General features: G+C 30.6%; 1 protein-coding gene across 3 annotated transcripts in view; it reads right to left on the bottom strand.

Moving 5' to 3' along the window:
- LOC128866047 (probable serine/threonine-protein kinase DDB_G0282963) overlaps nucleotides 1–12,790 on the bottom strand; it is a 285,646-nt gene that overhangs the window by 167,625 nt on the left and 105,231 nt on the right. Inside the window, exon 1 of one of the 3 annotated variants that reach the window (XM_054106519.1) lies at nucleotides 2,083–3,154. The exons of 1 other annotated variant lie outside the window; for it this stretch is intronic. In XM_054106519.1, coding sequence (XP_053962494.1) covers nucleotides 2,083–2,228 — 146 coding nt within the window. In that variant the 5' untranslated portion in view covers nucleotides 2,229–3,154. One more of the 3 variants, XM_054106522.1, reaches the window with a different exon arrangement.

The following is a 12,790-nucleotide window of genomic DNA, read 5'->3' as shown; positions in this document are numbered from 1 at the left end:
TTCATTCAAGCTTCTTCTTTATATTAAAATTGGACCATTTTAAAACAACATCACACCTTTCGAGAATACAATTTTTTTCTTATCAATTCTATTTACGTTTATTTTATAAAAGGTGTCTAAATTGAGTCCGAGAAAAATCTTCTTTGCTTCTGGATTTGAACCATAAACTTGAAAAAGCATATTAAGGTACTTGACCACCTTGGAAAGCTAAAAAGTACAACATATTCAATAATTTTTGTTTCATGTTCTGTATAATATATTAAAATAATTTTTTTTTTTTAATTTTTATTTAGAGCTTATATAATACAAAAAAAAATTGATTTATTAAAGTTTCTTTTTTTAACATATATCCAGGAGGCGCCAAAGTCGAGGCCTGAAGAAAATCATGTCTTGCGGCGGACAGTTAATCTTAGAAATGGTAATTCTAAAACAAAAGAGAGAAACAAAATTTTCAAAAGGACGGTTCCTTGCGTGAGAATTTACCACAAACTGACAAAAAAAAAAAATAATAAAAAAATGACGGATGTTTGAAAAAAAGTTAAGAAAACACCCCTGTTTTTCACAATGTTATGCTTAAAAAATAATACTTTATTAACTTTTTTTTTGCAAAATGTGGTAAATTGGCATACAAAACATCTTAACAAATAAAACAAGACCAAAATCATTAAAATCGGCTAAGCAGTTTCGGAGATAAAGTGTCCGCCATTCGAAAAAAAGTAATTTCTGGAAAAACGCGTTTAAAGTTAAAACTTGCTATTTTCTTTCAGCTGAGTCAGCAAGTAATGAGTGCAGGATGCGCCTGCACATTTTCACTGATTTCACTTTGTTAGAATTCGAATTTAAAAAAACAGTTTCAGGTGATGATTTTTAAAAGTATAAGGATTGAAAAAATGTAAAAAAAAAAATTTAATTTTTTGAAACTTATAAGGTGGTCAAGTACCTTAAATGGGAAGATTTCTCACTTAGAAGCCCACCTCCGGAATATGAAATTCATTGAAAAATATATACTATATGTACATATAGTATATGTTTTCCTTTACTTCCTAGTGGAGCATAGAACGTCAAGCCCACTTCTAATATATATCTTTTTCAGCTGTATTTTCTTTCTTTTTTAACTTTTTGGCTAAATTATGGTGAATTCTCACTCAGATTTCACCAAATCGGTCATGTTAGCTGTCTTAATTAACTGCCTGCCATTTTAAAAAATCACATCTTGTGAAAAATGCCTTATTAAGTTTTATTTTATTTATACATACATACAGTCTGTGTTTGCTATACACAATTTTAACTTTCTAACACCACTGAAATGTTTTTTTATATATTATTTCATATTTACATTTTAAGACTCTAAAAAACTGACAAATACAAAATTATTTTTTTTTTTGTTTTTACTTCTGAAGTGTAGTAGCATCTTAATATACAGTTTCATAATAACTCAAATACAGACTCGACTATCTATCATAGCAAAGACACATCAACTGAACAACACAAATAAAATATTTATATTGATTGATTACGACATCAACGTGTACAGACGCTCAGATGTCCAGCAATCACTAACTAGCACAGTTATATGCATATTTTTCCCAGGCAAATCGAGTATTTGTAATCTTGCTTTCAATTCTTCTAACATCGCATTTCAATTATAACTTTCAAACAGCGCATTTTATTTTACATGAAAAGCATTTTAGTTCTTTGAGAAAAAATGTATCTGCATACTTTTTTTTGCATTCCCCGGTAGTAAACTCAATTCCATTTTGCCCAGAGCAACATTACATATTGAACTCCAATCCGTTAATGCGGTTGCATCTTCAGCTGTTTTTCATCTAAATTCACAGCCACATCACCAAAGTGTGTCAAGGCCATTTGCATGCCGAATGACGTCTATGACGACTTCATGATTCCGTCAACATGTCTGAGCAACAAACAAAAACCAAATAAACTCACTTTTGTAATAGATGCAGAGCTTACGTTAAGTGAATTTCAATTGGCAGGCGGGTTAGAGGTGAGAGATGAAGGGCAATCAGGCAATCAGGCAATCAAAAAAGTGAATGTAGTCATGCATGAGTGTTGCATATTTACCGCTGCTCATTCGTAACGGCGCCACCACTAGCAGTTGCATTGTTACCGCGGGCGTCAACAGTCGCCTCCGTCTCGCTGTCGCTGCTGTCAGCTGTGGCCGAACGTGGTCGCTTCGCTTTGCCGCCAAAATGGCAAATCAATAACATTGCTGCTGTTGTTATTGCATGCGGCTTTGCTGGAGTTGGTGCTGGCGGTGGTTTGGCATCGCTAATGAATTTGCAGTTTTAATTGTCACATTTTTATACAAAACACATCGTTTCGAGCCCATACACAAAGTAATTCTAGTCGCAAGCACTTTTGAAGAATTTTAAAAATGTTTTGTTTCACAGAGACAAAGTGGCGGGGCAAAAAATTTAATTAAAACGTTGACTGTTAACAACGTATAACGGAATCACGAGGCAATTACACAATATTGGAATTGTGAGTTTCAGTAAAACATGGTGAAATATGTATATCTTAGTCCTCATTCACTTTACTTAATTTTTAAAATTTCCATTTCACTTACACAACTTCAATTCAGTTAAAGTCAACATAGAACGATTTTGAATTACGCTCTTTTTAATTTATTTATTTTAGTTTCATTTAATTTTATTTTATTTTGCTTTTTTAATTTACCTCTTTCTTTTTTTGCTTTTCATTCCACTTTGATTTAATTTCATTTATTTTATTTTTATATTATTTATTGTTATTATTATTGTATTTTATTATTATGATTTTATTACTTATTTTATCATTTTATTATAATTCAATTTATGTTTATTTTGTTTATACTGCATACATATATACATACCACTGCTGCGACGACAACTTTGTTGATGTGCCAGAAATTTTAAACCTTCTCAGCCGCAAAAAAAGAGTTACATTTTTTTAATTTTATTTTCCTTTTTTTCTTTCTTTGTTTTTTATTATTTTTATTATTACTTTATTGTTTTTTTTTTTTTTGCTTTAATTCGTTTCATTTAATTTTGATTTGTTTTATTTTGTAAATTTTTTAATTATTTTTTTAAATTTTTTGTTTCCTGTCATCCAATTTAATTTTTTAGTAACTTTTCTCATCTTTATTTCTTCTTTAATTTATTTTAAATTTTTTTTTACTGCATTTAGTTTAGTCTTATTTTAATTTAATTTAACTTCATTTGATTTATTATACATAGTTCAGTTTACTTTTATTTTTATTTAATCTAGTTCACTTTCCAATTGATTTAATTTAATACAATTTTTTTTTTTTTAATTTTTACTTACATATTTTTATATTCCTTTTTTACTTTCATGTTTTATTATTATTTTTATAATTATTTCATTACTCTCTTTTATTTATTATTTAATTCATTTCATTTTGATTTATTTTATTTCATTTTATGTTTTTTTAATGTACTTTATTTTTTATTATATTTGTAAACATTTTTATTATTTAATTATTTTCTCAGTTTATCGAATTTAATTTAGTTTCTTTCAATTGATTCTTTTTATTTTGATTTCTATTTTCCTTGTTTTATTTAATTATTTTTTTTTTTGTTTTTAATTTAATTTTGATATATTTAATTTTTTCAACGTACTTTATTATTTTTTTAATTGGTGCATACACCCTTTTTGTGTGTTTGGCCGAGCTCCTTCCTCTTCCTACATTTTGTATATTTGTGGCGTGCCTCTTGATGTTGTTCCACAAATGGAGGGACCTACAGTTTCAAGCCGACTCCAAACGGCAGATATTTTTTATGAGAAGCTTTTCATGGCAAGAATATACTTGGAGGTTAGTTATTGCCTGCCGAGGGGCGACCGGTAATGGAAAAAACTTTTTCTTTTTTTTGTGTTTCACAGAGATTCGAACCTACGTTCTCTCTGAATTCCGAATGTTAGTCACGCGCCAACGCATTCGGCTAAGACGGCCGCCTTATTATTTCTTTATTATTTTTGCAAAATTTTGTATGATTTAATTATTTTACTTATATTTTCATTTTATTCAATTTAATAAAGTTTTTTTAGTTAACTCTTTTTGTTTATATTTTTGCTTTTCTTTCAAATTTTTTTTTTTTTTGTATTATTATCTTTATAACTATTTATTTACTTGATTTTATTTTTTATTTAATATAATTCGTTTCATTTAATTTTGATTTACACATATTTTATTTCATTTTATGGTTTTTTCTTACATACTTTATTTTTTTATTTTTCTAAAATTTTTTTATTATTTAACTAGCATCACCCAGTGGGCTTCGCACCACCATACATAAAATGTTTTTTTTATATCGCAAGAAATTTTTCATATTAAGTTTTCTTTATAGAACTCGTAAAATGTTTAAACAGTTGAATTAGTTGATTTTTTTCATTCAACATACTTTCTAAAGATGTCACAATAGCCTTTTCTGTACTTTTTTAAAATTTGATTGTGGTGGTCACCTATATACAGGTAAGGTGAAAGAGCCGATAAAAACTTGTAATTAAACTTTGATTCTTTAATTTCCATTTCAATTTTTTACGCTAAATAAATTATGCTAAAATAAATAAAGTTAAAAATGTTTTTCCAGTTCCTTGAATGCTCCAGTTTTTATTATATTTTCGCCCAAAATTAATATTAACATAATACACTTACAACCACAACAGTACAACAGAAACGCTCATAAGCGGCTGTGTATTTGTTATTGTTTTTCCCATACAGGCATTTCGTATGAGAGGAAACCATTACTCACATAAAATATCATAACTCAATAACGGCTGCACCGATTTCAATCAAACTTCACACAAACCACCTCCTCAAAGATAGAAAAGAACTCTAAAATTTTTGTGTCAATCGGTTAGGCGGTTCTTGAGTTATACGATTACCAAGGAAATGTAATATATAACGACAACTTGAAATAACCCAGGATCAGCAGTGTGGTTAGGAATTTCAGCTGATATAAGGCTATCGATTTGATCCGGAGTTATTTTATGTACCAGCCAAATTAGTATATGTGCGAGCGGCAATCCCCTTTTCTGCCATTCGATGGAGTACATATGGCAACGCACCTCCCCAAATACATATAATTTCACAATTAAATCCATAAATGCTTTACATTTTTGCCGAAATGGATACTCATGTGGTTCAAACACATCCTAGGGTTATCCAGGTCCACGTTTTGGTCTATATCTCGAGACCCTAGTTACGGAGGGGCATTAAAAATACTCTATACTATAGAATCATCAGCAGCTTCCATTTGCTACCCATATTGTACGAACACATCCTTAAGTTATCGGGGTCCACATTTTGGGCGATATCTCGAGACCCTAGTTACGGAGGGGCATTAAAAACACTCTATACTATAGAATCATCAGCAGCTTCCATTTGCTACCCTTATTGTACAAACACATCCTAGGGTTACCCGGGTCCACGTTTTGGATTATATCTCGAGACCCTAGTCACGGAACGGTATGAAAAATACTCTATACTATAGAAATCATCAACAGCTTCCATTTGCTACCCATATTGTACGAACACATCCTTAAGTTATCGGGGTCCACATTTTGGGCGATAGCTCGAGACCCTAGTCACGGAGCGGCATCAAAAATACTCTATACTATAGAATCATCAGCAGCTTCCATTTGCTACCCATATTGTACAAACACATCCTAGGGTTACCCGGGTCCACGTTTTGGATTATATCTCGAGACCCTAGTCACGGAACGGTATGAAAAATACTCTATACTATAGAAATATACAACAGCTCCCATTTGCTATCCATATTGTACGAACACATCCTTAAGTTATCGGGGTCCACATTTTGGGCGATATCTCGAGACCCTAGTCACGGAGCGGCATCAAAAATACTCTATACTATAGAATCATCAGCAGCTTCCATTTGCTACCCATATTGTACAAACATATCCTAGGGTTACCCGGGTTCACGTTTTGGCCTATTTCTCGAGACCCTGGTATCCGATTCTTAAAATTTTAAAACACAAACCATCTACTGAATAGTCCAAACAAAGCCTAAAAATTTGGTTTGGATAGGTGAGCCCGTTCTTGAGTTATAAGATTACCAAGGAAATATAACTTCTTTTTATATATATAGATTGTTGTACTAATTTTTTAATTTTATTCAATGGAATGTTGTTATTTTGGTTAACCTTTCTTATTTTTATTTCGTTTAAATTAAATTTAATTTAATTTTATTTATTTTTTTTTGTTATTTGGTATATTTTCATTTTTTTTAACCAACTCACTTTAAATTTCATTTAGTTCTTCATTTTACATTTTGTTTTCTTCTTTGCGATTTACTTTTTAATTATTTTTGTATAATTTTTTGCTTATTTAATTATTCCAATTTATTTTTTTTTTCAAATTATTTTACTTTCTTTAATTTCATTTTATTTTATTTTGTTTTATTGATTTTTTAATTTAAATTTTTCGATTTTTTTATAGATGTCTAATTGTATTTATTCGTCTTAAATTTTTTTGTTACATTACCCTGTTACAAATTTTTTATAAATACTTAATTATTTTTATTTATTTTTTTTTACTTTAATTAATTTAATTTAATTTCATTCATTTATTAATTTTTATTTTTTATTTTAAAGCAAATTTTTTAGTTAAGTTTATTTTATTTCATTTTATTATTTTTTTGTCTTTTTCCATTTTCCCCATTTTTCATAAATTTATTATAGGATTTAATTTTATTTTTTTATGTATGTAAACTTTTTTTTACTTTATTCTGTTATAAATTTTTTTATAATTACTGAATTGTTTGATTTAATTCTATTTTCTGTTCATTTTTGTTTTATTTAAGTTTATTATATTGCATTTTATTTCCTTTCATTTTACTTTTAACTTTTTCTGTTTGTTATTTTATTTTTTAAAGGAATTTTGTATGATTATTTAATTATTTTATTTTATTTTGTTTTATTTCATATTATTTCATTTTATTATATTCGTTTTTATTTATTTCTTTATATTAGTTTATTTCATTTCTTATATCTTTTAATTTTGTTTCTACAATAACTTTTAAAATATTTTTGCATTATTCTTTTAATAAAATTTATATTTATTCAGTTATTTTATTACATTTCCTTTCACTTTATTTATTTATTTATTTTCTTTGTTTTTTCGATATTTTTTTTTAATTTATTCTAATTTTTAAATTACTTTATTTCCCCCTAATTATATTTTTTCATTTCACTGTATTGTTTATTTTTTAATAAATATTTTAATAAGAATTTTTATTTATCCTATTTTCTAATTTTATATTATACAATTTTTATTTTGATTTCAATTTACCATTCCCCTATTTGATCCTGTTTCATTTCGTTACATTCAATGCTATATCTCATTCTCAACTTTATTCACTACACCCGCAATATTCATAATCACTTTCGCCAGGCATTCACGGCGTATGCATCACTTTATGCCTGCCGTCTCTCAACTATTTATATTAAGTTAAGCTCGATAAAAAGATATTAAAGACCTCACTCACATTAATTTTCGATGGCTATTACTCACAGCGCGTGGCACACTCGCATTTCACCTGCCTTTATGGAGTTTACACAACACTTCTTGAATTTCCTATTCATTCACACGACCTGACCTCACCGCCAACGAATTTACATTACGACTATGTACATATTAACACTAATACATACATATCTACTTATATAAATATGTATGACAGTTTATTTGTTCGCAAAAAAAACCCTTGAGCCAACTGTTGGTCTCGGCCACCTGTCACACACGATTGCAAAATTGGGAATGACGACGACGATTGCTGCTGATCCACTAATACACTGCCTCAATTACCACAACGATTACAGCAGTAGCAACAAATTTATCGAGTACAAACAAACAAGCAAACAATTTTACCAGTTGGGTCCCCAAGGGCGGCGAAAGCAAAGTTTGGAACGTAGCAAAAACGAGCACAATTAATATTTTAAAACTACGTCTCATTCGACGACTCTCGGCGCAGTTAGCCGCTAACCCACTCAAAGTGCACAAGGGATGCTGTGTGAGTCAAGTGATGCTGTCGGCAGTAACGGTAAAGGTGGTAATGTAGGGCAGTTACAACAATACAACTATTGTGGTGTGTGTAAAGTAACAACTCAGTACAAAACGAAAACATTCAAGGTCAAGGAGGGGGTGTATGGGGGTGGGCCACTTAAGTAGAGGACAAATTAAAGCGCGTGCTCAAAGAGAAAGAGAAAGAGCTAATGGTGAGCGCTCTTTGATTAGGACGCTGGCCAGCCAATTGAGTTAGTTTTTACATTGAGTTGAGCGAAAATATCTGTGAGTAAGTAAGAGAAGAGGTTGGAAGAGAAACCACATTGTAAAAATGATTAAAGCAGCTCTAGGCGTTATGAACTATTCAAAACTAATAGGAAGTAGTGCGAAGCACTCACTAAATTGTAATGAAATTCCTTATATATAAAGAGACAGCCAAGGAAATACTTTTTAACGATGCGAAAACTTAAGTATAATGAAACTCTGGAAGAAAATTGCATTAAAACCAAAAAACTCATAGCCTAATTTTTTGAATGATAAATCGAAAATTTCGTAAACATATTTTAAATAAAATAGAATGGGTACAAAAAATAAAAGCATTCATGGTTTGTTCTTTCTCGACTCATTCTAATTGCGAAAAAGCGCCATAGCACTCTCTTACCAAAACCCACTCTGTTTATCGCTCTCATGCAAATTCTAAATTGTTGTACGCACCCTTACTCCCGCTCACCCCTGCCTCGTTGCATGACCTAGTCAACTACTTTCTTTGACACAAGCACAGCACGAAGCTCCGTGTATGCACCGTTGGCTTATGACCAAAAAAGGCCAACGCGGCGCCAGTGGAGTGATATCCTTCGCAACTTTGTGAATTGCGCATGAGATGCTCCATATATAAATACGACATACACAAATATGTATGTGAAGAAAAAATAAAATCCATGATAAGACAAATAATGGAAGTGCAAATGATGAGGTGAATAGCAAAAAATTGAGAAACTAAGAACAAAGTTTGCCAGGTGTAGGTAATTGTATGGCAACGGTGGAAATTTTTTATGACCAGCTCATAACTTCATCTGCGTGGATGTGCATACAAACAACTATGTTAGTTGTTATTCAAGAACTTTTATCGGCACTTCACGAAGAGTGGGTCAGAACTGACAGCGTACAAACGAGCCACTAAACACCCAGCTCAAGTTACAACGGTGAAGGAAAAAGTTTCGTTCACTCGTTGTGAAGTGATGCATATTTGCCCTGCAAATATTACTTGTTTATGCGCCAGGGGATGGAAACTTTTTCAATTAGTGCAAAAAAATGTTTCCAAATTTTTTCCTTTTTTTTAAAAGCTGCTGTGGTGGGGTATTTAATAATATGAAGAGAAGAGGAAGGCTTTTGATAATTTTATTTAAGGGGGTCCTCTAGTTTCTTGGGTCGAAAATATCGAATTTTTTTTTTTTTCATAAATCACATTTACAACATGTGTTAAAAGTATGTGCTGAAGGATTTTTCGATATTCGAAGTGGCTCACAAGTTACGGCCTTGAACGGAGCAGGTATACTTAGCGCGCTCAACGCTGCTCCGCACATGCGCGAACTTTGAAACGCGTTTTTCTCGAAACACTATTTTTCAAAATAGTGACCACGATATTTCAAAAACTACTGAACCGATCTTGTTCAAATATATACCTCATCTTTAATATATTATAAGCCAGCGATTGAACTAGGATTATCATGATTGCTTCGATAGTTTTTTTCCTATGAGCGAAAAAATTAAGAAAAAATAAGTAAAAAATAGAATTTAATTTTCAAAAGTGTATACAAAAATTAATTTTTGTAATTAAGAATTCATTCTAGTTCAATCGCTAGTCTTAAATATGAAGATTAAAATGTCGTTTGGTTTTTCGATTTCAGATAAGCCAAACAGCCGCAATCTTGGTCACCGTCAAGCACCTCTTTTACTTTATGTCTTCTTGTCGGCCACTATAACTTTTATTCTATTATATATTTTGTCTTCAAAAAATTTGTAAAGCTCATTTAAATGTTACTAAAGATTATGTGAACACAATGAGATTTATTATTTTGATCGTTTGCCCGTTAAAAATTATTGAAAAACCCGAAAAAAACAGACGAGAAACTAGAGGACCCCCTTAATAAAAATAGAGTAAAAAATGATGAAAATAAGTTTATATACAGAGAAGAGGATCGCTTTTTGAAAATATTATTTAATAAACATTAAATTAAATTAAAATTAGTTTAATAAATTTAAGTTAAATTAAATTAAATTAAAATAAGTTTTAAAAATTAAATAAAATTAACAAAATAAGTTTAAATTAATTTAAAAAACAAAATAAAATAAAATAACATGAAATAATATCAGAATCAAAATAAAACATAGTTAAAAACTTAGAAATTTTTTTTGGGCGGTGTTTTAAAATGACCAATGGTACGTTCAACCTGCATGGACTAAAAAAATCCTCTCGCCCAAAATCGTCGCCCACCCTGGAACTACTTTCACATTTCTTCAGAGTGGGGTTAAAGCGTCAAGTCTTGCTTTTTCGTTCGAGGAATATTTTCCGCAAGTCTGTTAATTTTTTAGTTAAATTCTCACGGTTTATCGTTTTGTCAATAATATTTTTGGCGGTTATATGTCCGACTGCGTCCTCCAGTGTTCACCGTTCATTTTTCCAACATTTGTAATGAATGATATAACATAAAATAAAAGTTAATACAAATACAAAAAAAAAAGATTAGAATTAAGCTGAATCTAATTAAATTAAAGCAAAATTCGAGCAAAGAAAAATAAGAAAAAGATAAAATAAAAAAATCAAACTAAATCAAATTAAATTAACTAAAATTGGATTAAAAAAATAAATAAATAATGAAAAAATAAAACTAAAAAATAATATAAAATAAAATAAAATAAAATAAATTAACATATATGATATAAGAAATTTAATTAAAATAAATTACAATTAAATTAAAACTCCACAATAGGAGGAGGAGTTCAGCTTTATGTTGTTGCACAAATGGAGGGTCCTACAGTTTTAAGTCGACTCCGAAAGGCAGATATTTTTTTTACGGGGAGCTTTTTCATGGCAGAAATACCATGGCGACCGCTATTAGAAAAAAACTTTTTCTATCAGTTTGGTGTTTCATTCACCGAGATTCGAACCTATGCACTTCCGAATTGTAATCAGGCACCAAACCATACCGTCCATGCTACAGTGGACGCCATCGAATAAAATGGAATAAATTGAGATGAACAAATAATACGAGTAGAGAAACTAAAAAGAGGAATTAAACAAAATCAAAATCAAATCGATTGAAAAATGGCAATAATAATAGAAAATTAATTAAATTAGATCAAATAAACTTAAAACAGAATTAACTATAATATATTAAAAAAATTTGTAATAATAGAAAATTAGTTAAATAAAATTTTAGAAAATTAAGTCCAATAAAATAAAATAAAAATTTAATTTACTTAATTTACTTTAATTTTAAAATTAAGAAAGAAATTTCATAAAATTAACTTAATTTGTACAATAAAAAATATAATTAATAGTAATGAATTTAAGTTAAATAAAATCAATTAGAAAATAAGATCAAGCAAAATAAAATAATTAAAAAAAATTACAGTAAGTCCGTTAGGTTTATTGTCATATTTCTAAGAGATCACTGGAGATAATAATAACAGCTGAACACAAGAATTTCGGAGGCGTGGCAAATATATAAAATAGAAGCATATAAAATAAATTATTTGCAGAAAGATCCGTCAGCAGTCATTGTTTTTTTTTTTTTTTTTAATTACAATAAGCAATTACGGGTGTGAATGGCTTCGTAGAGGCAAAAGTCTACGTAATGTCCGACGGACAGGCTGTCCAATGAGTCTTAGACACGTACAAAAAAAAACAACCTGGAATAAAGTTTCAAGGCGAAGCGCTGGACAATTGTAAATATTTGTTACGACCGTGACATAGAGATTATCGGCGAAACCAACCAGCTTAAAGAGAGCGGCAAGCAATGTGTGTCTTGCGGCGAATGAGTGCAAAATAAAATACCTGCTGTCAACATACCAGCAATTTGAAATTGTGAAGAACTTCGGCTAGCTTGGAACCAGCATCAACTACAAAAATGACGTCAGCCTGGAGATCAAGCGGAGAATAACTCAATAGGTGTTACTTTAAGCTCAGTAGGCAATTATGAATTAGAGTCCTCTCTCGAAGGACCAAACTGATACTCTACAAAACGCTCATCATTCCCGTCCTGCTATATGGCACAGAAGCACGGACGATGTCAACAGCCGATGAGAAAGTCTTGGGAGCTTTCGAGAGAAAAATACTCCGTAAGACCTTTGGTCCACTCCGCGTTGGAGAGGAGTATCGTGTATGGTGGACACGAGAGCTGTATGAGCTTTATAGGGACATGGGCATAGTTAAGCGAGTAAAAATACAGCGACTACACTGGTTCGGTCATGTCACCCGTATGAACGAAGGCGCTTAAGTAAAATAAGACGAACCTACGAAAGGGTACCCAAAAAGAAATATGAGGAAGGGGAAGATCACATATTCGTTGAGAGTACCAAGTGATGCAAGACCTATCAGCGCTCGGGAATTTTAACTGGCACTACCGAGCGCAGGACAGAAAAAGTTGATGGGCTATTTTGAATTCGGCCAAAAGTGATATACAGTTGTAGCGCCACCTAAGTAAGTATAGGGTGTTTTTTTAGAGGTTAGGTTTTCAAGATGAA

Source organism: Anastrepha ludens, chromosome 6 (assembly GCF_028408465.1).
Source record: "Anastrepha ludens isolate Willacy chromosome 6, idAnaLude1.1, whole genome shotgun sequence".
NCBI lineage: Eukaryota > Metazoa > Arthropoda > Insecta > Diptera > Tephritidae > Anastrepha > Anastrepha ludens.
This window is presented reverse-complemented; position numbering and strand designations above follow the sequence as displayed.